The sequence below is a fragment of the Mirounga angustirostris genome, unplaced genomic scaffold (assembly GCF_029215605.1).
Source record: "Mirounga angustirostris isolate CCGP_5_RB_7025 unplaced genomic scaffold, mMirAng1.0.hap1 SCAF_16, whole genome shotgun sequence".
NCBI lineage: Eukaryota > Metazoa > Chordata > Mammalia > Carnivora > Phocidae > Mirounga > Mirounga angustirostris.
In genome coordinates, this window is record NW_026991724.1 from 19035202 (window position 1) to 19063200 (window position 27999).

Here is a 27999-nt window from a genome sequence, read left to right on the forward strand (position 1 = left end):
CATTCTCTAGGTTGTCTTTTTACTCTGTAAATTGTGTCCTCTGATGTACAGAAGTTTTAAATTTTGATGTAGTTAAATTTAACTGTTTTTACTTTTGTTTCCTGTGCTTTTGTTGTTATATCCCAGAAATCATTACTAAGTCCATTGTCATGAAGCTTTCCCCTATGCTTTCTTCTAAGAGTTTTATTGTTTTAGGTTTTAGGTTTCAGTCTTTGATCCATCATTTTTCTATATTCTTGCTGATTTTTTTGTCTGCTAGTTCTGTCAGTTTCAGAGAGAGGAATGTTGAAGACTTCAACTGTATTTGTTCATTTCTTCTCTCATTTGGATCAGTTTTTGCTTCATGTATATTTTTTTCTTTTTTTTTTTTTTAAAGATTTTATTTATTTATATGACAGAGAGAGACAGCGAGAACAGGAACACAAGCAGGGGGAGTGGGAGAGGGAGAAGCAGGCTTCTCGCTGAGCAGGGAGCCCGATGTGGGACTCGATCCCAGTACCCTGGGATCATGACCTGAGCCGAAGGCAGACGCTTAACGACTGAGCCACCCAGGCGCCCCTTGCTTCATGTATATTGAGGCTCTATTATTGTATATGTATTTAGGATTGTTATACCTTTTTAGTGAATTGAAGCTTTTATTTTTTATCTAATATCCCTTTTTATCCGTGGCAATTTTCTGTGCTCTCAGTGTCCTTTGGTATTAATACACCATTCTAGCTTTCTCTTATTGGTGTTTGTATGGTATATGTTTTTCCATCATTTTCCTTCTAACCTGCTTATATCATTATAGTTGAAGTGAGTTTCTTAAAGACGGCGTATAGTTGGATCCTATTTTTTAATCCATTCTGACAATGTCCATCTTTAATTGATATGTGTTGAGACTGTTTACATTTAATGTTATTATTAATAGGTTTTGATTTAGGCCTACCATTTTATGATTTTTTTTTTTTCTGTGTGTTCTCTTTGTGCTCTGTTCCTTGGTTTTCCCTTTCCTCTCTTCTTTTGGATTATTTGGATATTTGCTAGTATCCCATTGTAATTGGTCTGCTGAGTTTTGACCGTATATGTCTTTCGGTTTTGTAAAGCATTTGCTCTAAGAATTATTTTATAGCATTTTACAGTCTAATTATAATTACTATTTTACTACTTCAGGTAAAGTACGGAAACCTTACCATCACATAGGTTCATTTACCTCTTTACCCTTTCCCTCATTTTAGTTGTCATATACACTGAAACCCCATTAAACAATGTTAGAAATTTTGCTCTCAACCATCATACATATTTTAAAGAACTTGAGAGGAGAAAATTGTCCATTATATTTACCCAGATTTTTACCATTTCTGTTGCTCTGCTTTCATTCCTGACATTCCAGGTTTTCTTCTGGGATCCGTTCTGTCTGAAGAATTGAAATTTTAGCATTTCATTTAGAGCAGGTCTGCTGGCTATGAATTCTCTTAATTCTTTTTTCTAAGCATGTCTTTATTTCACTTTTAAAGATTTTATTTATTTATTTATTTATTTATTTATTTGAGAGAAAGAGAGACAGACAGAGAAACAGCATGAGAGGGGAGAGGGTCAGAGGGAGAAGCAGACTCCCCGCTGAGCAGGGAGCCCGATGCGGGACTCGATTCCAGGATTCCGGGATCATGACCTGAGCCGAAGGCAGTTGCTTAACCAACTGAGCCACCCAGGTGCCCTTTATTTCACTTTTAAACCTGAAGGATAGTTTTGCTGGATATAGAGTTCTGGGTTGTCAGTTTGTTTCTCAGTACTTTAAAAATGCTATTCCTTTTCTTTCTGGCCTCCATGGTTTCTGATGATAAATCTGCATTATTCAAATCATTGTTTCCCTATGTAGAATGCATCTTTTTTTCTCTGGCTGCTTTTAGGACTTTTTTTTCTTAGTTTTCAGCAGTTTGATTATGATGCATCCAGGCACAGACTTCTTTAATTTTTTGTTTGGGATTTGCTGAGCTTCTTGAGTCTTTAAATTTATGTCTTTTGTCAAATATGGGGAGTTCTCTGCCATTATTTCTCTAAATGCTCGTTTCTATTTCACGTTTTTTCTCCTCTGCTTTTGGGACACCAGTGACAGAAATAAGTAGACCTTTTGGTGTTATCCCATAGGTCCCTGAGGTTCTCTGCATTTTTTTCTCTTTATTGTTCAGATTTGGTGATTTCTATTGATTTATCTTGAGATTCTTTTACTTGATCAGCTCCATTCTGCTTTTTAGCCCATCCATTGAGTTTTCTATTTAGGATATTGTGTTTTATAGTTTTAAAATTTCCACTTGCTGCTGCTGCTTTTTTTTTTTTTTGAGATTTATTTATTAGAGGGGTGCCTGGGTGGCTCAGTCGTTAAGCCCCACGTTGGGCTCCCTGCTCGGCAGGAAGCCTGCTTCTCCCTCTCCCACTCCCCCTGCTTGTGTTCCCTCTCTCGCTGTCTCTCTCTCTGTCAAATAAATAAATAAAAATCTTTAAAAAAAAAAGATTTATTTATTAGAGAGCATGTGCATGCAAGCGTGAGTGGAGGGGAGGGGCAGAGGGAGAGAATCTTCAAGCCAACTCCCTGCTGAGTGTGGAGCCCGGCACATGCTGGATCTCATGACCCCTGAGATCACAACCTGAGCTGAAGCCAAGAGTTGGTTGCTTAACGGACTGAGCCACCCAGCCGCCCCTCGGTTCTAAAGAATATATATAAATACCTCATTTTCTTTGCTGAGACTTTGGATCTATTTCTTTCAAGAGTAGTCATCCATCCTTTTCCCTTGGATTATTTTTACTGCAGCTGCTTTGTAACCTGATAATTCCAGCACTGTGTCATTTCAGCAATGACATCTGTTGATTTTCTTTTTCTGTGTGATTTGAGATTTTCCTGGTTCTTTGTATGCCAAGTAATTTTGGATTATATCATGGACATTTGATTATTATGTTTTGAGACTCTGGTCTTGTTTAAATCCTGTGAAGAATGTTGATCTTTGTTTTGTTTGCTTTAGAAGGCAGTCAGCCTGCTTGGATTCAGGTGGCAAAAGCCAGCTGTCTGTGGGGTTGAGGATTCAATGGCAATTCAGAGCCTTTGTGGTGCTATTTGGATCATCCCCTCGTGTGTGCTACTCAGGGGTCAGTCTGAGACCTGTGTGGTGACCTGTCCCATGGTTCAGTTCTCAGAGTCTTTACTGTGCTGGTTAAGGTCAGGTCTACACATGTCCAGTTTGGGGTGAGCCCCCAGGTTTACCAGTGACTGATGGATCACTTTCCCTTTCTGCTACCTGCTTCGAACGTTCCAGTTCCCCGGAGCCCCCCTCCCCCCCTTCTCAGGCCTGTGTCCAGGAAGCAGGCACGTGAGCTGCTCTTCTCCTCTTCTCGTAGCTGTGCCCTTGCCCAGCAGCAAGCAGTGGAAGGACTGGGACAGGAAAAAGAAGTGGGACTCCCTCCCCTTGGAACTCTGCTTCCTCGGATCGGTGGGGAAGATCCCCTTCCTCAGGGTTGAAGGCGTCTGCGGGGTCCTGCTCCTGCAGCCGCTTCTGCCACTGGAGGATGGCCTGGGGTCTGGAATAGGAGAGTGAAGGAAAACAAGTTTTTTAAGGAAAATTAAAAACAGGATTCCCCCCCAATATTCATAGTGTTAAGAATCTCCTCGACCACTTCTCTAGGCAGAATCTCTCTGTCCATACCTGGTTCCCGTTTCTGAGTTTGGGGTTGCCTTGCGTCCAAGTTGAGCAATCCTGAGAGGAAAAAATAGGAAGCTGGCTGCTGGTTCAGTGAACTGTGAATTCTCGTCGACTTCCCTCATCTGCCTACTGCTGTTTAGTTGTCAGTGTCCTGAAGTAGCTGCTCCATGCATTGTTCCAGATTTTCTAGCCACATTCAGTGAGGGAGACAGGGTGCACTGTACTTAATCCATTAACTGGCACTGGAATTCCCAAATCGTGATATTTGGAAGCTTTTTAATTTGTTTTGCCTTTCCTTTTTTTAATAGGATTTATTTATTTTAGTGAGGGAGAGGGCATGTGAGCGGGGGTGAGGAGCAGAGGGAGAGGGTATCTCAAGGTCATGCGACTCAGTCTCATGACCTTGAAATTGTGACCTGAGCCAAAACCAAAAGTTGGACACTTAACCGACTGAGCCACCCAGGTGCCCTATATTTATTTTCTATAGCAAATAGGCCTTTAGCTTGCAGGCTGCAGGGACCTTGGCCTGCTGAGGCTAGAGAGAAATCCTAATGCTGTGGTGTTCTTCTTTTTTTATTTATTTTTGTTTTAGAAGTAAGGAAATGTTTAAAATATTGCTCTGGATCTTCCTGGCATGTGCGGGAAATCACAAAAATAAACTTTTTTTTTTTTTTTTTTTTAAGTAAGCTCCAGGGGCACCTAGTGGCTCAGTTGGTTAAGCATCTGCTTTCGGCTCAGGTCATGATCTCAGGGTCCTGGGATTGAGCCCCACATTGGGCTCCCTGCTTAGCGGGGAGCCTGCTTCTCCCTCTCCTTCTGTCCCTCCCCCCTGCTCATGTGTGCACACTCTCTCTCAAATAAATAAATAAAATCTTAAAAAAAATAAATAAAGTAAGCTCCACACCCAGTGTAGAGCCTAGTGTGGGACTTGAACTCATGACTGTGAGATCAAGACCTGAGCTGAGATCAAGAGTTAGATGCTTAACCGACTGAGCCACCTAGGCGCCCCACAAGAATATACATTTAAATGAGTTTGGTCTTATTATCTTTTCAAACTAACAAACAGACTTCATCCTGTAGATGTGAAAATGGAACGTCCAAGATGAGAAAAGATTTGTGACCACTCAGTTCAACCCTGCCATCAAAATTAAGGTCTTTTACTTCATCCTTTACTGACATTTAGCTTCAGTGTGACTGATGTCACCTAAAATCACCTAAATTCTGTTTTCACTTGACTGCTGTTATCACGTCCGCTCTCTTCCTTATTCCTGTAGCTGAATCTTTGACCCTTAAGTGTATGCCAGATGGCATTAGCCTGGCCCTCTATCCTGTTGGGGTAATTTTGAAGCTTATTACTTTACGAATTAACAATCCTGAGTCTCGTACCCACAAATATGGCAAGTTATAAGCCAGCCTTGCGTGTTTTCTACCAAATAATTTCTAGAAACTTACATGGGCAAGGGTCATCCCAAAAGCCTTTCACCTGAACCTATGTTCTAGGCTGACAGGAAACATTAATTATCACCCTTTGGATAGTGTCCAGTTACCTGTGGGTATGGTTTAATGGTCATTTATTAGATGCCTGTTCATTTCTCGTGGGCTGGTCAGTCATTAACCAGCTGTTTACTGAATGCCTGTTCAGGGGGATAGAGCAGGGAACCAGAGAGACATGATTCCTGAGCCAGGTACCACCATGCAGTAAACAAGTGAATACAGGAGCAAGGTACGTTGGAGGCATTTCCTCCTTGAGCTCAGTCAGCAGGAGAGGCTAAGGGCTACGGAGAAAATGAGACTAAAGGCAGCCTGCTTGGAGGACGTCGAAGGGAAGCCTGGAGGGAGAAAGGCTAATTGTGGAGAGATCAGGAAAAGCTTCCCGGAGGAGCTTGTGTTTATCTTAGATTACTTTTTAAAGAAATCATAAAAATACTACTAATTTACTTTTAGGAAAAAAATCAGAAAATACCGGTACCTTAAAAGAAAAAAACAAATTTCCTGGAATCTTACCAATCAGAGATGAGTACTGTTCACACTGTGCATAACACTTGAGTCTGTGTGTGTACGGATGGGTGTGTATACAAACTTATACACACTGTATGCAGATTGCTTTATAACATGATGATAGCATGCTTCTCTTTATCAATAGACTTGCCAGCACTTTCCTTTCTGTTTTTCATTTTTATTTAAAAAATTTTTAAGTTGACACAGTGTGGTTTTCATTATTTTTAATTTGAATACAATAAATTTCACTTTTTAAAGTGTACTGATCTGTGAGTTTTGGCAACTAAGTAGTCATTTGTCCACCCCTACAATCAAAGTTCAGAATAGTTTCATCAGCCCTCACAATTGTTTCGTACTGCCATGTTCTTGTTAATCATTCCCTCTCCTTCCATCCAACCCTTGGCCACCAGTATATCTTGCTTCTATCCCTGTAGTTTAGCCTTTTCCAGGATGTCACATAAGTAGAATCATACAATGTTGTAGGCTTTGAGTCTGGCTTTTTTCACTTAGCATGATGCATTTGAAATATTCTTCCATGTTGCTGTGTGTTCAGTAGTTTGATCTTTTTTTTTTCTTTTTTTGCTTGTACCTAGTGTTCCATTTATATGGGCATACCACTATTTGCTTATCCATTCATTGAAGGCCACTTAGATTGTTTCCGGTTTTTGGTGATTATAAATAGAGCTGTAGTAAACATTATGTATAGGTATTTGTGTGATCATAATTTTCATTTCTCTAGGGCAGACACCTAGGAGTGGGATCACTGGGTCATATGGCATTAAGTGTTATGTTTGGCTTTATAAGAAACTGCCAAACCATTTGCAGAGTGGCTTCATGCCATCTGCCCTCTCACCAGCAATGTATGAGAGTTCTGGTGGCTTTGCGTTCTTGCCATCTCTGGGAATTGTCTGTTATTTGCTAAATTGTAGCCATTCTGGTGAGTGTGGAGTGGTATGTCATTGTGAGCTTAATATGTATTTCTCTAGTGACTAATGATGTTAAGGGTCTTTTCATGTGTCTCTTTGCCATCTGTGTGTGTATCTTCTTTCATGAAGTGTCTTCTACCCTTTTTTTTTTTTTAGATTTTATTTATTGGGCACCTGGGTGGCTCAGTCATTAAGCGTCTGCCTTGGGCTCAGGTCATGATCCCAGGGTCCTGGGATAGAGCCCCGCATCGGGCTCCCTGCTCGGCGGGATTCCTGCTTCTCCCTCTCCCTCTCCCCCTGCTTGTGTTCCCTCTCTCGCTGTGTCTCTCTCTGTCAAATAAATAAATACAAAAATCTTTTTTAAAAAAAGATTTTATTTATTTGAGTGCAAGCGAGAGAGGCAGTGAGAGAGAGAGAGAGAGAGAGAGAGAGAGAGCACAAGCTGGGGGAAGGGGCAGAGGGAGAGGGAAAAGTAGACTCCTCACTGAGCAGGGAGCCCGACGTGGGGCTCAATCCCAGGACACCGGGATCATGACCTGAGCCGAAGGCAGACACCCGACTGAGCCACCCAGGCACCCCTCTTCTACCCACTTTTTAATTGGATTGTTTTCTTTCTCTAAAGATTGGAGAGTTCTTTGTATATTCTGGCTGTAAGTCCTTCAACATTTTTTTTTTTTTTAAGATTGTATTTATTTGAGAGAAAGCATGAGAGAAGGAGAGAAGGAGAGAGATCATGAGCAGGGGGAGAGGCAGAGGGAGAAGCAGACTCCCTACTGAGCAGGGAGCCTGATACAGGACTCAGTCCCAGGACCCCAGGGTCATGACCTGAGCCAAAGGCAGACATTTAACCAACTGAGTCACCCAGGCGCCCTTGACATTCTTTTTAAATTAAGGTTTTTATTATGGAAACTTACAAACATTTACTAGTTGCATTAATTAGCGTTCTCTAGAGAAACAGAACTAGTAGGATATAAAAGAAGATTTATTGTGAGAAATGGGCTCACGTGGTTGTGCAGGCTGAGAAGTCCCATGATCTGCTGTCTGCAAGCTGGAGATCCAGGAAAGCCAGTGGTGTAATTCAGAGTCCTGTCAGCCCAGAGCTGATGATGTAAACTCCAGCCCAAGGGCAGGGAAAGATGGGACGCAAGCAGTGAGGCAGGAAGAAAGGGGCGAATTCTTCCTTTCTCTCCCTTTTGTTCTGTTCAAGCCCTCAGTGGACTGGATGGTGTTCAGCCACGTTGGGGAGGGCTATCTACTTTACCGAGTTTACTTTAGATTCAAATGCTAATCTCACCTGGAAACACCCTCACAGGCATACCCAGGAAGAGTGTTTAAGCACTTGGGCACCCTGTGGCCCACTCAACTTGACATATAAAATTAACCTGTATCCCCTTATCCCCTTCACCCATCTTCAACAGTTACTAACATTTTATGTTCTTCTTTTACCAACTCCCCCCTCCCCGCCCTCTTTTCTGGCTGTCCTATTTTAAAACTTGCCTTAGATACCGTAGCATTTCAATTGTAAATACTTAGCATGCATTTCTAACAGGACCTTTTTCCCTAGATGACACATCCACAGTATTATCACGTCTAAATAATTAATGGTTCCTTCATATCCTTTAATATCCACTATGTATTTCTTTTTCTCCAGGAATTCCAAAAGTGCCTTTTTGGTTTGTTTGAATTAGGATCTAAACAAGAGGGCACCTGGGTGGCTCAGCTGGCTAAGCAGCTGCCTTTGGCTCAGGTCATGATCCCCAGGGTCCTGGGATCGAGCCCCACGTTGGGCTCCCTGCTCAGCAGAGAGCCTGCTTCTTCCTCTCCCACTGCCCCTCCTCCTGCTCGTTTTTTTTTTTTTTTTTCTCTCTCTCTCTCAAAATAAATAAATAAATAAATAAAATCTTAAAAAAAAAGAATCTAAACACAATCCGCACATTGCCTATGCTCAAATGTTTCTTAGTCTCTCTTAATCTGCATCAGCCCCCTCCCTTCCTTTTATGCTGTTTGTTGATGAGAAGAGGTAATTTGTTGTGTAGCATTGCCCACATTTTGAATTTGGCTGATGGCCTCCTCAGTGTAAATTTCACATGCTTCCCTGACTCTTCCAGTTCCTGTCAACTCGTTCACTCTGGAGGCTTGGTTTTGGGGGACGGTAAGAAAGCTTTATTGGTGCCGCAGTGTCCATCCTGTTGCATCAACATCAGAAGGTAAAAGTGTCTGATTGTCTCACTTTTAGTGACACTAGGATGGATTGGTGGGTACGAGTGTTTTGAGCCTGATCCATCTATTCAAAATTCCTCATCGGCCTTTTACTTAATAGCTTAACAGCCAATGGTGATCATAACCTGATCAGTGGTTCTGATTGGAGGTGGGAGATTTTCCCCCTCAGGAAACATCTGACACTATCTGGAGACATTTTTGGTTGCTGCCGCGGGGGTCGGGTTGAGGCCACGGATGCTGCTAAACATCACACGATGCACAGGACAGCCCCTTGAACAAAGGATTATCCGGTCCAAATTGTCAGTAGTGCTGAGTTGGGAGACTTTGTTCTGGAGGACAGTGTTGGTATCAGAATTTTGAAAAGATCCCCATGTGAACCGAGTATGTGAACCAGTGGTTAGAACAAGAGCTACAGGTCATCTGAGTGAGCTAAGAGTAATTGGGCTGAAGAGCCAGAGAAAGCTTTTTTAATTCTTTTTGTTTTTAAGTAATTTCTACACCTATTGTGGGACTCAAACCCACAACCTCAAGATGAATAGTCTCACGCTTCACCGACTGAGCCCGCCAGGTGCCCCAAGAGTCAGAGAAAGCTTTAGTGGAGGGTGACACAAATGGGAGTTAGGAGGATGGTTTTGATAAGTTGGCAGGCAAAAAAAGAATATTTTTGGATTGAATCCTACCAAGTTAATGTCTGGCTTTCAGGTGGGTTGAGAAACTCTGACCCAGGTCCATTACCAAATGGTGATTTTCTAATCTGTCATTCCTTCTGCATTTACTAGCTGGAATTCTGTACGGAACTTTTCCTCACCATCCATTTGATTGCCCTGAAATACAGTTTGTATGGGAAAGGCAAGCAAGGTACCTGCTTGGTTCTTGTCCTTTATCAGCTTTCCTAATAACAAGCTGATGCTTTAGCAACCCCCAAAGGTGAACAGAGGGGTTTTCCCCTTGAAATGTCCATTAAAAACTCATGGCTTTTATGTATTTAATATATTTCAATATTTTGTGGTCATTTAAAAAGACTTTTGAATTTGAAATAATTTCAGACTTACACAAAGGTTGCAAGAGTAGTACAGAGGAATACATACTTTCTCCTGGATTCTCCAAATGTTAACTTTTTACCACATTTGCTTTATCCTTTCTCTTTGTGTGTATAGACTCATGGGTATGTGTATATTTATATAGCATTTTAAGTCTTTTGAGTCTTTTAAGTCTTCTGTAGTGCAGACTTGACGCCTGTTTATCCTTAAATACTTCAGTGTCCTTAAAGACAAGACCATGTTGTTACAAAACCACAGTACAGTGATCAAAATCAGGAAATTAACACTGATACAATACTAAAGCTGAACTGTAGCTTTATTCATGTTTCTCTGGTTTTCTCAAAACTGTTATATACATAGTACAAGAACATCCTGGATCATATGTTGCATTCAGTTGTCATTTCTCTTTAATCTCCTTGAGTCTGGAATAGTTCCTCAGCCTTTGTGTTTCGTGACATTGACATTTTGGAGGAATACAGGCCAGTTATTTTGTAGCACGTCCCTCAATTTGGGTTTGTCTGACGTTTTCTCCTGTTTAGATTCTGGTTATTTTGTGGTATTGCCAGGAATACCGCAGAAATAATGATGCATTCTTTTCAGTGCCTCCTGTCAGAGGCAGATGACGTAGATATTTGTTCCCTTACTGGTGATCTTAACTTGGTTAAAGTGATACCAGCCAGGCTTCTCCACTCTCAAGTTACTCTTTTTTTCCTGTATAATTTAAGTAAGTATTTTTGTGGGGAGATACTTTTAGAGTATGTAAATATCCTGTAACTCCTCAAACTTTCACTCATTAGTTTTAAAATCCATTGATTCTTGCTTGACTCAGGTGTTGTTATGATGGTTGCCAAATGGCCATTGTATGGATCTATCATTCCTTTTGTATTATTAGCTGGATTTTCAACTGTAAGGAAGAGTTTACTTTTCTTCCCTGTTTACTTATGTCAGTATGGGTTCATGGGTTCATATTTTATTCAAGGACTTTAATATTTAACGATTATTATCTATTTTGATGCTCAGATTGTCCCAGATTTGGCCAATGGGAGCCCCTTTGAACCGTCTCCAACGTCCTTCAGACATGTTCCCTTCATTCTCAGACACAAGAGTTCCAGGCTCATCTTAGATCCTTCTACCTCGGCCCTGGAATTCTCTAAGGAGCCCTGATTACTTTCACTGGAAAATGATAGTTTTTAGATCGAATGTTACTCAAATGTATACAATGTACTCAAATGTATACATTTATATATAGTATGTATAATATAATATATAACATAAATATGCATATAAATATATATTATATATAAACGTATCTATTTGTGTTGTCTTGTTGGCCATTGGGAGCCCCTTCAGGTTGACTCCCGTGACCTTCTGACAAAACCTCAGTAGTCTTCGACAGTGTACTTGCTTTCCCGTAGGCTAGTCTTGTGTATGTCCTGCCCCAGACCTGAAATCAATCATTTCTCTTAGAAGTTCTTATTCCTGATAGTGTAAAATAATACCTAGAGACCTCAATCTGGGCACTAGGGGTGCTTATTATTACTGACTTTGTATTTCTAGGCCTTTTCAGTGGATATAGCTATTTTTTTTTAAGAAAGATTTTATTTATTTATTTGAGAGAGAGCACGAGAGCAAGCGTGAGAGAGAGCGAGCGAGCGAGCACACAAGCGGTGGGGAGCAGTTGAGGGAGAAGCAGGCCTCCCGCTGAGCAGGGAGCCCGATGCGGGGCTCGATCCCAGGACCCTGGGATCATGACCTGAGCCGAAGGCAGACGCTTAACCGATTGAGCCACCCGGGTACCCACAGCTGTTTTTTTTTTTTTTTTTTAAGAAAAAAGCTCCTATTAGTATTTTCAAATTTATGATTTAAGGGTTTTATATATTACTTTGATTTTTATGCTTCCACCTCTTATTTTTAAATTTTTGATTACTAAGAACTAAAAGTAGAATTATCACAGGATCCGGCAGTTCCACTTCTGGGTAGACCTGAAAGGAGTTGAAAGCAGGGACTCAAACATGGATGCGTACACCCATGTTCACAGCACCATTATTCACGACAGCCAGAAGGTGGGAGCAACCCAGGTGTTCAGGGACAGGTGAATGGACAAACACAATGTAGTGTGTGCATGTAATGGAGTATTATTCAGCCTTCAAAAGGAAGAAGATTCCGATACGGAGCGCGTGTGCTCATTCCCCACCGGACGCAGCCGGTGAAGACAGTCCAGGTCCTCTTGGACCTTTCACGCTGTAACGACAATGGCTGCTGGTCACTCAACCTTCACTGTGTGCCGGGCACAGTGCTAAGGATTTTACATCGGATCTTTGCAGCAACCCCGCAAGATAGCCCTCCGCTTTACAGATGGGTGAGAAGAGGCCCAGAGAAGAGACGCAAGGTGCCTGGAGCCAGAGAACTCCAAGGCAGAGGTGAAACTGGCACACAGGCCCTGAGACTCAAGAATCCCAGCTTCCAGTAACCTAACACCGACCCCCCTGTATGGCTACATTGGCTCTCATTTTGCACCCTGTGGTCTCTCAGTATAAGAGTAATCCCCCTCATTTGTAGAACTAAAATCAATTCAATTCTTTTTGGGATGAAAAAAGTGGCTGTGCTAATGGCCAGTGAGGGGATGGGGTTTCTGTGGCCCTTCTGTGGGTGCCTGGGGACACTGAGGTGGAGATGCCGAACGTGGGGGGCAGTGGTGGTGCAGCCTGCATCTGGAGCTTACATAGATGTTCAGACGAGAGAAGTACGTGTGGGAGTAGGAGTTGGGTCAGGGAGACCTGCTGGGTACACGTGCTGGGTGGGAAAGCAACGGAGGCACAGCTCTGGGGAGCACCCACCATCTGCGGGGAGGCGGGGTGGGGGAACAGAGCACCGGAAGCCAAGGGTGGCTGGAGGGGTGATCCGCAGTGACCTGCGCTGTAGAGTGTTCAGGGACGGGTTTCAGCCCAGTCTGTTGGAGACTTGGTGATCTTGGATGGGTTGCTTAATGTCTTGCCCTCGTTTTTTTTTTCATCAATAGGATGGGGATTCAAAACCCATCCATGTTCCTTGGGGCACTTGGGGGCTTAGTCGGTTCAGCGTCTGACTCTTGATTTTGGCTCAGGTCATGATCTCAAGGTTGTGAGATTGAGCTCTGGGTCGGGCTCTGCTGCCGCGTAAGGTTCTCTCTGCCGCCTGTGCCCTGCTGCTAAACAGACAGACAGACAGACAGACAAACACGTTCCTCTTAGGACGCTGAAAATGCTCTGGAATTACATAATGGCGATGGTTGTGTAACTGAATATACTAAAATCCACTGAATTGTATACTTTAAATGGGTGGATTTTATTGTATCTCGATTAAAAACAAGCAAACTGACCGTGTGTTCTTCACAGGATGGACTGAAGATGAAATAGGTGTGAATGCTTATGGCAATGCCCACCACATCATTGGACCCCCAGTAGAAGTGCTCAGCAAATGTTGAATTTCTTAGCAGGGCCACTGTCCTTATTGTCTCTGGAGCTAGGGACATTATTTACAAAGCCTGCTAAATGGTAGTCCCCAAATTTATATGTCAAGGTCTGGGGCAAGGTATTTGAATCTGCAAGTCCCAGAATGTGTGTGCAAGGCCCTGAGGGCCATGGGTTTGGCCACCTAAAGTACGTTCCTCTCCTCTCGGACCCTCCCGCAGGTGGATGCTGCAGAGGTTCTGGGGCTGTTAGGACTCTGGGTCTCAGGGCTGTGCTGGGTTTTCCTCCTGGCCTCTTAGGATATGCAGTTCACTGTTGTGGCCTAAATTTATCTTTAGCAAAAAGCTGGTCTTGGACGGCTGGTTTCTCATTCAATGAGGAAAACAGTGCCCTTGCCATTTAAGGTGGTTGGTCGGGGATGCTCGGGTGGGGAGCTACCCCAGAGTTAAAGCAGGGGGAGGACGAAAGGGGGCAGGTTTTGCTTTTGAATCCTGTAGGGATGCGATACTACTTGCTGCGATTTCGGCTTCATCCATGAAGCAAGGACGTGAGAAAGGCAGGGGGAGAGGGATGCGGGCGGCATAGCTAACCATCCTCGTATGCGGACGGTTTGAAGGCAGTTTGTTTCCTCTGTCCTCTACATGTGTGTTGTTTTTGCTCCATTACTAATTTAAACGGTCTGAAAATGTAGCTTTTGGGGCAGGGTGGCATTTGCAGGAAAATGTTGTGGGCATTTTTTTGGCAAGAAAGATGCTGACCGTCCTGTGGTTTTCTGAAGTCATGTGCATTTCTATCATCAAACCACATAATAAGGTTTTCGAAACTTTTTTAAAAAAACAAGAAAATGTTTTGCACTTCATTGGGAACACTGTTTATGTGCTCTACGTCATTGGATGTCCAAAAATAAGCCTCTTTTAGTTTGTCTGAGACTGCGGTGTGCTGTGGCCAGCCATTGTGTATAAGTGACTTGTGGGTCTAGTGTGTGTGTGTGTGTGTGTGTGTGTGTGTGTGTGTGTGTGTGTGATCAAGCTCACTTTCGCTGTAAGTATAATCATTTATGTTAAAGGTAAGGGTCTTGCCAAACAAAGAGGTTGAAATCCATTCCCTTGAGTTCAGCTCTTGACTTACGTATGGCATTACGATTTCAAAATGGCAAAATTATTGACACAGCAGAACCCAGCTTGGAAAATATGTCAGGAGCACTGGCCGAGTTGGCCTCCTCACATGGGCCAAGCCCCGACCAGACCAGGCCGACAGCATCCCGGAGCAACTACAGCCTGATCCCTCCTGTCCTTCATCGGAACCGCAAACGAAGCCTTGGGGGTTGGAGGCGGCTCGGAATGTGGGTGCCCGTGGGGCATACCCCGCGGAGCGGTGCGGTGCGGTGCGTCATCTCCCTGGGTCTCCTGTTTTCTTCTGGCTGCTTTGTGCCCCAGGCCTTGGCAGCCTTCCCTCTCTGTGCTCTCTCTCCCTTTCTTCTCAACAATAAGGCACTTATTTGCCTCTGCCTCTGGGCTCCTTCGCATAACGAATTCTTCTGCCTAAACAGTGCTCCCGAATTCTTCTGCCTAAACAGTGCTCCCTGCCCGCCTGGGTGGCTTTAGCGCCTGAGGGCCTCTCCGCCCTTCCAGAGCCCGTGCTTCTCTTAATTCTCCATCTCTCTCAAATCCGGAGCTCCGTGGGACACCTGGGTGGCTCTGCCTTCGGCTCAGGTCATGATCCCAGCGTCCAGGGATCGAGCCCCGCATCGGGCTCCCTGCTCAGCGGGAAGCCTGCTTCTCCCTCTTCCACTCCCCCTGCTTGTGTTCCCTCTCTCGCTGTGTGTCTCTCTCTGTCAAATAAATAAATCTTAAAAAAAAATTTCATAGCTCCGGTCCATGGACACTGCAGTTAGCTCCCTTGTTTGAGAACAACAACAACAACAACAAAAATTTACTCGTTCTACTGTCTCAGGGGAGAGGAGAGAAAAAAGTTTAAATCTGCTTTCCTCAGGGGATGGCTTCCCTAGAGAGGAGCAACTCGTGGATCACCTTTCTTAGAAAAACTAAGATGTGACTTAGTTAGACCCCTCTGAAAATGAGTAACCAAGTTGTGAGCTTTGTCAGAGGCCCTCGTGGCCCTGGTTGTGCGGGTCTCACACTCTTTTCCTTGAAGAGAACCCATACAGTGATGCTTTTCTCCAAGGTCAGTTATAGGTCAGACATCTGGTGTAGGGGAATGAGGTGTGTGGAACAATAGCTTTGGGGCCTTGGACGAATCTTCTGGCCACACGATGGAGATGCCACCTGCCTCCCACTCGGGTGTGAGTATCAGACAGCGAATGGAAGGTGCCCAGCACAGGGCCTGAGAGCATCCTTATAGTAGTAGTAGTATTTTTTTTTTAAGATTATTTATTTATTTATTTGACAGAGACACAGCGAGGGAGAGAACACAAGCAGAGGGAGAGGGAGAAGCAGGCTTCCTGCAGAGCAGGGAGCCCGATGCGGGACTCCATCCCAGGACCCTGGGATCATGACCTGAGCCGAAGGCAGATGCTTAATGACTGAGCCACCCAAGCATCCTCACATTATTGATGTTCCTAAACGCAAGCCAACCAAGGATCTCAGTTTGGAAGTCAGGCACCACCTCGCACAACTTTCTCTCCTGTTTCTCCTCTAAGACCACCTTTTGAAGACCAACAAAAGATAAACAGATTTGCACAGAATGCAAGTAGAATCACAGAGCTGAAAGGGGAAATAGAAGTAAAAAAAAACAACTCCAGAATTTAGAAGATGCTTGTGAGGACATCATACTTGCAGTTGATGATTGCTTAATGATACCTTATCCAATCGGTGATGTTTTCATTAGCCATTCTCAAGAAGAAATACAGGAAATGTTAGAAGAAGAAAAGAAAAATTTGCAAGAAGAAATTGACGCCTTAGAAGCCAGAGTGGAATCAATTCAACGAGTGTTAGCGGATCTGAAAGTTCAGTTCTATGTAAAATTTGGGAGCAACATAAACCTCGAAGCTGATGACAGTTAAACATTTTATAATACTTTTTAAAAATTTGTTTACTAAACTTGAATACTGTTTAAAATGCTAATTTCCCTTTTTCAAATGATATGGAAAGCAAAAGTTTCTTTTTTTAAAATTTTCATTTATTTAATGAAACTTGCCTATTTTCACGTCTTGCTTATTTATTTTATATTTTTAAAAGAAGACAGTATTCATCTGTGTATTTTGCATAATGATTCTATCAAGTGTAGGGGCTTTGTGTCATGTTATTAAAATCGGTTAAGCAACCAAAAAAAAAAGAAGGCTTTAGAAATGATGAACTCTTCTGATAAAGAAATGGGACCAACATGGACTTGCAGAGTGACTTTCATTTTCCATTAGAGCTTTTAATGTCATTTAAAAAAATTCATGAATGGTTTCAAAACAAATAAGGATTGATTCTTGGAGGTCACTAACATTTAACTCATCATAAACCTGGGTGCTTCAGAAAGTGTTGATATAGAGAATTTTTTTTTTTTAAGATTTTATTTATTTATTCATGAGAGACAGAGAGAGAGAGAAGCAGGCTCCCAAGGAGCAGGGAGCCCGATGCGGGACTCGATCCCAGGACCCTGGGATCATGACCTGAGCCGAAGCCAGACGCTTAACCATCTGAGCCACCCAGGCGCCCTTTTTTTTTTTAAAGAAGTACACATACTCATTGTAAACATTTTGGAAAATAAAAGAAGCCTTCCAAAAAAAAAAAAAAAAAAAATCTATCCACAGTCCTACCACATAGATGGATTCCTGAAATGAAATTCCGAATATTTTATTCTTTTGTTTTAAAACAGTATGTCTATATCTTAACCTTGATGATGCAGTAAGAGTTTGTCAAACTGGTGTCTTTAAGAGTGAGTGACCTACTCATCCTATAAAATTTGCAGTCTTGTATTAGATACCTAGGATATGTTGTGAAATTTGACAGTATGCCAGGGTGCCCTGTCTAGTCAGTATGAGTTGGATTATGCTGCAGCAACAAACAAGCATAAAATCTCAGTGGCTTAACACATGGGAGGTTTCCTTCTCTCGCATGTTGCACACTCATCTCCCGTGAGCCTTACTCAGAGGCCACCTGCTTCTGGGGTTTTGCAAGCAGCTGTGGCAGGGAGACCGGAGTGCGCCTGCCCACCGGCCACTGCCGGAAGTAACAGATCTCTCACCCACTCACACCTTTGTTTATCCGAGCCCAGGAGTAGATCCAGGCTGAAGTGGCTTGAGACTGTTGTGGTTTTGGAGGCCCACTGTAAGGAAAAATAAGTAAAATTAAAAATAGAAAGGTAGGTATGAGAGTGAGTACTTTTAATGAGAAGCACACAAAATTACGAATTTAAAAATATGTTCTTTCTGTTTTTGTTTTTGGCTTCCTCTAACACAGGTCATACTTGAATTTTTAGTATGATCTGTTTAATACTGAAAAAGCATACAGGGATGCCTGGGTGGCTCAGTGGGTTAGGCGTTTGCCTTCAGTTCACTCAGGTCATGATCCCGGGGTCCTGGGATCATGTCCCGCATCAGGCTCCTTGCTCTGCGGGGAGCCCGCTTCTCCCTCTGCCTGCAGCTCCCCCTGCTTGTGCTCTCTCTCTGACAAATAAATAAAATCTTTAAAAAAAAGGTATATAGAGGCAGTTTTGTGTGCCATTTTTTTTTGGGGGGGGGTGGCAGTGCTTTCTGACCTTGTCAGTTCAAGGTTTGTCAGATACCATCTGACCGCCTGGGATGCAGGAGTTGTGATCTCCCCTCCCCCCCACGCACACACGTACTCATGCTCTGTGGTCCCACTGCAGGCTTCTGCCATACAAACCCTGGATTTCTGATCAATTCTATTTCATGTGATTTCCACCCAAAATGGAGAAAATGTATAGTGTGTTTATAATTGCATACTCTGCATTATTGGATATAATCCTGATCTGTCTGGTGAAATTTAGGGCCCATTTCTTCTCCGTGATGTCAGCTCGGAGCCTATCTGGAAGCCATGCCTGCAGCGGGAAAGCTGCAGTAACTAGCTAGGGGTGGAAGTGACAGCTGAACCCAAATGTAACCAATCTCTCACTCAGCTTCCGATTAGCCCACTCCCCACAACGACCATTGTTCCCCCATCACCACCTGCCCAAAGGAGTTGGGATAGGAAGCCAGGGTGGCAAGTGTGGAGTTCTGAGGCATAAACTCCATCATCTTAAGAATAAATCTGCCTGGGGAACATCTCACAGTACAAACCTCCAACCCTGCAGTGTGCCTGGAAGGAGGAGAATGGGATGTACTGGTCAACAGCGCTGTTGATTACTGGGCCCTCCAGAAAGGTCTTGACGCTTGACACTCCCACCAGTAGAAACATGGGGTTTTAGGAAATTTTAAAAAGTTTTTTTTTTGTTTTTTTTTAAGATCTTATTCATGCATTTGACAGAGAGCATGAGAGCACAAGCAGGGGGAGCAGCAGAGGGAGAGGGAGAAGCAGCTGCCCGCTGTGCAGGGAGCGCAGTGCAGGACTCGATCCCAGGGTCCCGGGACCATGACCTGAGCCAAAGGCAGACACTTAACTCAGCCACTCAAGCGCCCCAGAAATTTTAAAAAGTTTTAATAGTAACTTAATCAGCCAACTCTTTCTCCCTCCCTTCCTGCTTTTTGATGTTGTCGATCATAATTAGCTGCAGTGGTGGAAACCTGACAACCTTTTAATCTCAGCTTACTTACCAACTGTGAAAATACTCCTGGTCACTTGGTTGGTGCCCCATGGAAAGGGCTCTGACCAAGGACGCCCACGATCCTCCAATTAGCAAATACAGTAACTGTTACTTATTTGCATCTCTTTGAACATCTCTGTACTATTTTACATTGTGACATTTGTCTACTGCAAAACTGTTAGAAGTTGAATTACTTTGGATTCTTGGGTTGCCTTGAAGTTGTTGGCTTCCAGTATAATTTTGAGCCCTTATTTTCTTCTTGTGGGTCAATAGGTAACTTTTACTTTAGCAACAATTGTTAGGCTTCATTATGCTGGAGAAAAATTTGACATTTGTTGTGCCAAAAGGCAGGCAAAAAAGGGTACTGTTTATTAGAAACAGAATATTAGAAGCTGCCTAAATACCCATCAAAAGGGGACTGATTAAATTATTATGAGTGTAGTTGTGCGTACGTGCGTATCTATCCGTATCTCTGTCTACATCTGAATGCTTGTGATACTGTCACTTAAAATAAGAAGTATATGTTTGTTTTTCATCTCATTTCTGGGACAGAGCTCCTAAAACTCTTGAAATTTCCTACATGGTAAGAGGTGTCTTTTGATATTCTCAGCAACCCTCTTTCAACCACATCTGAGTTTGTGTTAATGAAGGGACTCTCGGGCTGGGGGCTGGTTGCCAGGGAACTGACCATGTGATTAGAGAGTTGGAGCTTTCAACCCAGCTCATCTCTGGGAAGGGGAAGGGGGCTACAGAATGAGCTCTATAAAAACTTGAACGCAAGAGATGAGCAGTGCCAGGACCCTTTTGGACCTTGCCCTGTGTATCTTCATTTGCTGTTCAGCCATATCCTTTTGTAACGTGGTATCAGAGCACGTGGCTCCAGGTGTTCCCCACAGACCTGGTTTGGCTACTGGCCACTGACAAAATCCAAAGGCAGAGAGACGATGGTGGTGAGACTAGAAAGGAATTTATTTCAGTGAGGCCGACACCGGGAAGACAGACATCGCTTCTAGGTGTAGGTGAGGAAAATGTGGGACAAAGGTTGTAGGTACAGGCCGCTGGGCCGTAAAGGTCAGGTCCATGATTCTCTTGGGGTCAACCCCACGGGGTCTTGCTGGCCCAGGGCAGGCCCTGTTGCTTGAGGGGGTAGTTTTGGTTTCCAACACGGGGACTGCTTTGCCTGCAGGGTGTTTTTCCTGAGTGGAGAGATAAGCTTGAAGGAACGCATCAGACTACAGACTGAGGTCAGAATGGAGGCAGTTGAAGTTCTCTTTCACTTGACTATCCTTTGTAATAGACTGTAATAAACTTTGTAATAAATCTAGAACCTTCTCAGTGAGGCCTTCCATGTCACTCCCTAAAACTTCAAACACCTTTGCCCTAGTTACATTGCATTATCCTTTCCTGCTTTGATTTTTTTCCCCTTTGCACTTCACAGTGCCTATCATACAGTACTTCTAATTTCATTTTTAAAAGCTTCTCCTTCATTAGACTATGAGCTAGAGAGCAGATTTCTGTTTTGTTCACCGCTGCATTGAGTGGCCTATTAGATTTGCATATTCTTGAAACTTTTTTATTTTAATATTTAAGAATGTAGGATGTAGGTGTTACCTTCCCACACAAATATGGTTGAAGTTAGCATACCAGAAACATTTGTAACTCATCATTACAGTGTGTTATTTTTTGCCCAAGATTACTAGATCCAATTACAGGGGGAAGAAAAAGTTGAGGAGTTTCCCTTACATGAACTACTTCTTTGTGAATTGATTGCAAGTCAGGCATGTAATTCAGAGGGAGAATTCAAGTCTCTGGTTCTATAGAAAATTAAAAGAGCCATTAGGAAAAGGACAAAGTGTGTGCTTAAAGAGCCCTGTCTCTAATACCCTGACTTAACAGAACCCCATATTGATAGGAGAGGTGTCTTTATGATTCCTGCGCAGGAGTATTGGTAATGGATAGAGCAGAGCTGCCCTGCCCTGCCTTTTACGTGGAGACCCTGCCAAGCATGTCAGCAGTTGTGGGTGTGGGTTTTTAGTGCCCCCAACCCCCCTATTAGCTGGCGGTGTGCAAGTAACAGTGCTTGGTGTTTCGGGTGGAGAGAGATGGGCTGGCCGCTGCCCTCAGAGAGCTCAGGAGGCAGAGGGAGGCATATGGCAAGTATAAAAAAGGGTAGAATGCAATCATAGATGAACAAGCTTCCCTGGGAGAGACTGGAATCAAATAATGTCTGTCAGGAGGAGAGACAATCAGGGAAGGCGTTGGGAGGAGGTGGCATTGAGTGCGGCACTGAAAGGCATGCGTGGGACTCCAGGTGGCAGAGGGGGGCCACAGAATAGCCTGTGCCTTATATGTTTCCCACACTTGAATATCTGGGGATCCTGTCAAAAAAACCCACAACCATTCTGACTCTGTAGGTCAAGGGGGAGAGGCAGAAATTCTGCACTTCTCTCCGGCTCCCTGGTGATGCTGATGTTGCTGGCTCTGAGGACAGATCTGGGACCACAGAGCCGCCTGCCTACACGTCCTGGACCTTTGAAGTGGGGGCTCGCCTCAGGTTCTGGCCCAGGCTGGACGTGTCGTGGGCTGTGAGGTGCTTGGTTAGAAAAGTGCTAGAATAGAGGCCAGGAGCCCAAGACTGATCTGGTTTTAGGTGCAAGACCACCTGACCTTTCTTTGCTCACTGGGCCATCAACTCAGCCTTTGGGCTGCCTCCTTGTCCTGAAATCTACCTTTAAAAGCTCACCTGGTAATTTCCATTCATACCTGTTTGACGATGATCTCCATTCTCTTGGGACATATTGCTGGAACGTTACTTTGGTCCTTCAGGGAGAAATTGGTGCCATTATTGGTAGATTTTTCAATGTTTTTATAAACCTCCATTCCGACTTTCTAATGGCTAAGTCCAGTGATCACTTTTGAAAAGCACAGCTCGTGAATGAATTAGGTGGGCCTCGATTTTAGGCGCTTATAATTGGGAGAAGAGGAGATAATACCCTTCTCTGTCTTACAGCCCTCCGGGGTCACAGTCAGCCTGCGTGACCTCTGCCTGAACCCCCAGGGTAGTTGCAGATGGCATAAACAGACACCATTTGGACCCTACCCTCTCGATGTTTGGCATAATTGTGGTAGGGACTAGAAATTAGAAACGTGTGTCGACAGCGTCCACTTACTAGTGGCGGAGGAAGAACCAAAAACATCGCAGAGCCGTTCCTTACTGTTTCCTCCCAAGGGCCGAGCCTCACCCCAACAGTGTCCGGGGACTGCAGTGGGGTGTAGGTGTTCACGTTAGGAATTCGATCCTTTCCTTAAGGCCTCCATAGCTGGTGTTCCATAAGAATTTCATCAGATCATATTGCTGACAGCGATACTGTCGTCCCCAGGGGAACACTGGCCGCATGTGGTGGTGGTGGAGTTTTATTTAAATGTGGCAGGCACAGGGGCGCTTGGGTGGCTCAGTTGGTTGAGCGGCTGCCTTCGGCTCAGGTCATGATCCTGGAGTCCCGGGATCGAGTCCCACATCGGGCTCCCTGCTCAGCGGGGAGTCTGCTTCTCCCTCTGACCCTCCTCCCTCTCATGCTCTCTCTCTCTCATTCTCTCTCTCTCAAATAAATAAATAAAATCTTAAAAAAAAAAAATAAATGTGGCAGGCACATATGTCCATGGATGTGTACTAAATATACACACATGTGTGTGTTTCCAATTTTCTTCGTAGATTTTGGCCCTGATTGCATTCGTCTGCATAGAGACCATCATGGAGTGCTCCCCGTGTGAAGGCCTCTACTTTTTTGAGTTTGTGAGCTGTAGTGCGTTTGTAGTGACTGGAGTCTTGCTGATTCTGTTCAGTCTGAACCTTCACATGAGGATCCCCCAGATCAACTGGAACCTGACAGTGAGTACAAGTCACCACCACTCTCTGACCTTGAAAGGATTGGGTGCTCCTCGGCTCCAGGGGCAAGCTGGAATCTCTCTGCAATCTTGTTTGGTTCCAGTTCATTTTGATACTTACTTTATTGTAATGCAGCTGTGAAATTTTAACTGTCTTTACTGGGTTGAGTAAAACTATAAAGTAAATTGAATCTTCAGTAATGGTAGAACCATCATATAACAATTATTTTGACCCCTTTAAAGATGTCATTTCAATTTAATGATCCTCTGAGAAGATTGGTAATGTTGATATTTATAGAACCTGGGAAGAGAAAAATGGAATTAAAACGTTTGCATATTTTTCACACTGGACCCAAAAGCCATTTACAAAAGTATTGATTCAGGAAGAATTGAAAATAGGAATGAAAGTGCCGGTGACTTGCAAAGCCTAGGATTAGCATTAAATTCAAAGCAAGTGGGAGGACGCGGAAGGTTTGGTGGTTTGATCAGAAGCATGTGCTCTCGAGGGTCTGGGTTCTCAACCCTCTTTTGACAGCCTTACCTTCAGATTGGCATGGAAAGCTCCGGGCTGGTCCTGTCCTGGCCCATCTTGTGTTACTTTTCCTTATCCTGCTAAATGAGAAAGGAAACTTAGTTGCACTTGGTTTTCTTTTTTTTTCTTTTTTTTTTTATTCTTATGTTAATCCCCATACATTACATCATTAGTTCTAGATGAAGCACTTGGTTTTCTTGACGTGTCTTTGCAAACAAGCATGTGCAAGAGCTCAAAGGGGATCAGTCAGAGAGTCACAGGAAAGCACCATCAGCTGCCTCACACTTCGGTGCCTGCTGGACGGGAAGCCTGCTTCTTCCTCTGTCCCTCCCCCTGCTTGTGTTCCCTCTCTCGCTGTGTCTCTCTCTGTCAAATAAATGAAATCTTAAAAAAAAAAAAGAAAGATTTATTTGAGAGAGAGAGAGCGCATCCGTGCGGGGGGCAGGGAGGGCAAGAGGGGTGGGAAGGATAGAGGGGGAGAGAGACAGAAACCCAAGGAGACTCCGTGCTGAGCACGGAGCCTGATGCAGAGCTCGACCTCATGACCCCGAGATCACGAAGAGTCGGACACTCCACCGACTGTGCCACCCAGGCGCCCCATAGCATCTCAGCTATTTTTAAGATAAAGTTTGTCTTCTCCATTAGAAAATTCTCACAAGGGTGCCTGGCTGGCTCAGTCGGTGGAGTGTGCGACTCTTGTTCTCAGGGCTATATGCTCGAGCCCCATGTTGGGTGTGGAGATTACTTAAAAATAAAATCTTTAAAAAAAAATTGCCCACAGAGTTGACAGCATAGGAGAACCTCATAAACCTCCTGCAACCAAAATGCGAGTGGTAGAAGGCCTATCTGACAAAGAGGTGGCTGCCGGGAAGGTTAAGACCAGGGCCTTTGAGTCAGATCTGTGTTCAAATGTAGGGGGGCTCTTAAGGGCTGTGTGGGACCCTGGGCAGGTCACTTAGAGCCCCGTGTTGAAGGCCACCATTGGTAAAGTGGAGATGATAGTATTTTAGAGGCTTGTTTTTTTTTTAAAGATTTTATTTATTTATTTGACAGAGACAGAGATAGCGAGAGCAGGAACACAAGCAGGGGAAGTGGGAGAGGGAGAAGCCGGCTTCCCGCCGAGGAGGGAACCTGATGTGGGACTCGATCCCAGGACCCTGGGATCATGACCCGAGCTGAAGGCAGCTGCTAAACGACTGAGCCACCCAGGCGCCCCATTAGAGGCTTGTTTTAAGAATGAAATGAGACCGTGTGTATAAGGGACCTCAAGCCAGCGTGCGCTGCCGCCAGTCCGAGAGATGTTAGTATTACCGCAAGCGACGATCCCTTGTTTCCTATCAGCCACATGTTCCCCCTGCAGACTTCTGCCAGGTTTGACTTCACTCCCCTAATTCAGTCTTATCTACTGATTTGACTATAAATCTGTTAAAAGACCTCATTCTGCAACTTAGTAACTAATTCATACTGGTCTCTATCCCCAGAAATACCTCTTTAGTGAGCATTCGGGAATTCTGATTCTTCTATTTTAAACATGAAGGGCTTCCTGCTTGTTGACTACCACATTATTGGGTCATATTGAAGTGCATCTTTTTCACTGGAAAGTTCACATACGTCCTTTTCTTCTGGACGGCGTTGGGTGGGGCAAACGCCTGGCTGATATTGTCACTTGAGAACAGTTTCAGTCCTTTGGGATCTTTTCCAGAATTTCCACCCTTTCAGAGCAGATGAAGGTGTATGCTTATTCAACAGAAGAATGCATGAGTACATGAACTTGAGGAAGTGGTACTTACTTAGGGGAGCTCAGGTCATCTGTTCTCTAGGAGGGGAGAATAAGTGAGTTCTTCAGGGCTGGACACAGTTCATTGAGTCGCTCCAGAGGGCTGGCCTTGACCGTGCTGTGTTTCTCTAACAAGGTGGTGGGAATATTTTGTCCTCAGTAGAGCCAACTAATGAGTGAACTAGGGTGTGATTGGTATAGAATTAGAAAAATGGTCATTTCATGAGCATATGTTGACACAAAAATAATCATGGAAAATGGTAAATAAGGAGGAAGATGCAAAGTGTATATTTTATACAAGCATTATGTGATGCAAGCAGAAAGCTTCTGTTAGCTCTGGGTTTGCTTGTTTTTGATGAATCTGTGGGACTTATCCTGCGATACTTGTTTTTCTCTGTGTATTAGAGGCTTATACACCTTTGTGTCCCACCTGTGTTTAGTTAGTGCCCTAGGCCTCCTCCATCACCCCAGCCCTCTCCCTCCATTCCCTGCCTGCCACTGAAAGCTGCTAGGGGCTCCTGGTCTCCTTAGCCAGCACTCTGAGTCCCTCACGGACTGCTTAGCCGAACTTCCTAACAAGGAGGGAGGTCTGCACTTCTGTTCTCTGCTTCCCTCCTCCTCATTTCTCTTTTCTCACCTCTTACTGTCAAATACAGCTCACTCAGAAAAATTCATTAAAATGTACAGTTGAGGGGCACCTGGGTGGCTCAGTCGTTAAGCGTCTGCCTTAGGCTCAGGTCATGATCCCGGGGTCCTGGGATCGAGCCCCGCATTGGGCTCCCTGCTCAGCGGGAGGCCTGCTTCTCCCTCTCCCACTCCCCCTGCTTGTGTTCCCTCTCTCGCTGTCTCTCTCTGTCAAATAAATAAATTAAATCTTTAAAAAATAAAAAATAAAATGTACAGTTGAATAAAGAATGGTAAAGATTGTGGAGCCACCCGTCTGGGTCGGGAGATAAACTTGACATCCTTGAAAGTCCTCTGGTCGGGGTCATTGGGGCCTCCATGTTCCTGGATCCCCTGGCTCTTCCTCAGTTCTCCCCCGCCCCACCCCCACCGAACAGTGTGAGAATTGCCATGGAATGTTCTGTGCCTCCTGCTGTATTTTCCACTCTGCCTCCCGTGATACCACACTGTCCTGGCTGTTCTTCTTCCTCCTTGGTGCTCCTTCTCAGTGCTTCAGTGGCCCCTGCTCACCCCACAGACCTTCACAATCAAGAACCCAGGTTGGGTGTTGAGTGGGGATAGTCTGAGTCACCCAGCGGGGCCACCTGCAGAGCCCCAAGGCCTTGGCCATGACTCATGGTATAGTGTTTCCTGACACCACTTTTCACACCAAATATATGTCTTTTTTTTTCCTGACACCAAATCTGTGTAGTTTTTCCACACCAAGCAGTTCTCTAATTCTCTGACACCAACGAGGTGTCCAAAAATTCAGCTCCGTTCCGACACTAACTCTTAAAGTTGGCACAGACCCCCGGGAGAAGGGCTCAGTCCCATGAGACTGCCCCTGCTTCAGACACCTGCCACCAGCGGGGCTCCCAGGTGACCTGCACCAACTGCAGATTTGCCTCCTCAGGTTCATAATTCTCTAGAGCAACTTACAGAACTTGGGAAGAGTGCTTTACCTGTGCTTATTGGTTTGCCGTAAAGGATGCAACTCAGGAACAGGCAGATGGAAGAGATGCGTATGTATAGGGCAGGATCCAGAAGAGTCTCAACGTGCTGGAGCCTCTGTCCTCACGGAGTTGGGGTACAGCACCCTCCCAGCATAGGTATATAGTCACCAGCTTGGAAGCTCCCTGAACACCGTCCTTCGGGGGTTTTCATGGAGATTTCATTACGTAGGCATGATGGAGTTAAAATCATCGGCCGTTTGGAGGTTGAAGTCAATCCTTAGCCCCTCTCCCCTCCCTGGAGGTTGGTGGGGGTGGGGCTGAAAGTTCCAACCTTCTAACAGCCTGGTTGGTTTTTCTGGTAACCAGCTCCCATCCTGAAACTATCCAGGGGGGCTCCCCAGACTCACCTCATTACCATAAGCTCAGGAGTGGTTGAGAGGGGCTCCTTATGAATCACAAAAGACACTCCTATCATCACTCAGGAAATGCCAAGAAACTGGGGACAAAGACCAAATACATATTTTTTATCATACCGTACTCATCTTTTCCTGTAAAAGTAGGACAAACTAGCACCTCTCCTGCTTTATACGTATTTTGGATCATAATTAGGCGAGGATTGGTGACGTAACACACACACACACACACACACACACACACACACTTGACACAACAGGGATTCCACGGAGGGTATATGCCACTGTTGTCAGTGTTTTATGACCGTCCCTTTGGCACTGGGGCCACTCGAGCACAAGTCCATGCGTGGACTAGTGGCTGTGAACTTCCTGTCTCGTGCACGTGTAGAGCTCACACCAGAGCCGGCCACAGAGCCCGGTGGCTTGGGAGCGACCGCAGTGAGAGCCTGGGGCTGAGCCTGTTTACAGCCGTCTCCCCTGTGGTCAGGCCAGCAGCCGTGTATTGGACACCTGCTTTGTGCCAGGATTTGGGAACCGAAAGCACAGGGCAGGTCGATGCAAGCTGCTCGCGCTTTGGTAAGTGTGTTCCGTAAGATCCAGTTTTGTGTGGGGCCTGGTGGAACCCAGGCAAGGAGGTCGTAGATTCCTCGGGGCAGAAGCCTGGAATGGGTGTCAGCAGGGGTTGTTCAGAGAAAAAGCCCGGTGCCAGCCGGGCCTGGAAAGATGAGTGGGTGCCCACTGGGTGTGGGGGGGGGACAGG

General features: G+C 44.6%; 1 protein-coding gene across 1 annotated transcript in view; it reads left to right on the top strand.

The window, feature by feature from the left end:
• The window catches only part of CMTM4 (CKLF like MARVEL transmembrane domain containing 4), a 65596-nt gene that overhangs the window by 25635 nt on the left and 11962 nt on the right, over positions 1 to 27999 (top strand). Inside the window, exon 2 of the mRNA XM_045890987.3 lies at positions 22729 to 22905. Coding sequence (XP_045746943.1) covers positions 22729 to 22905 — 177 coding nt within the window. The remainder of the gene's footprint in view (positions 1 to 22728; positions 22906 to 27999) is intronic.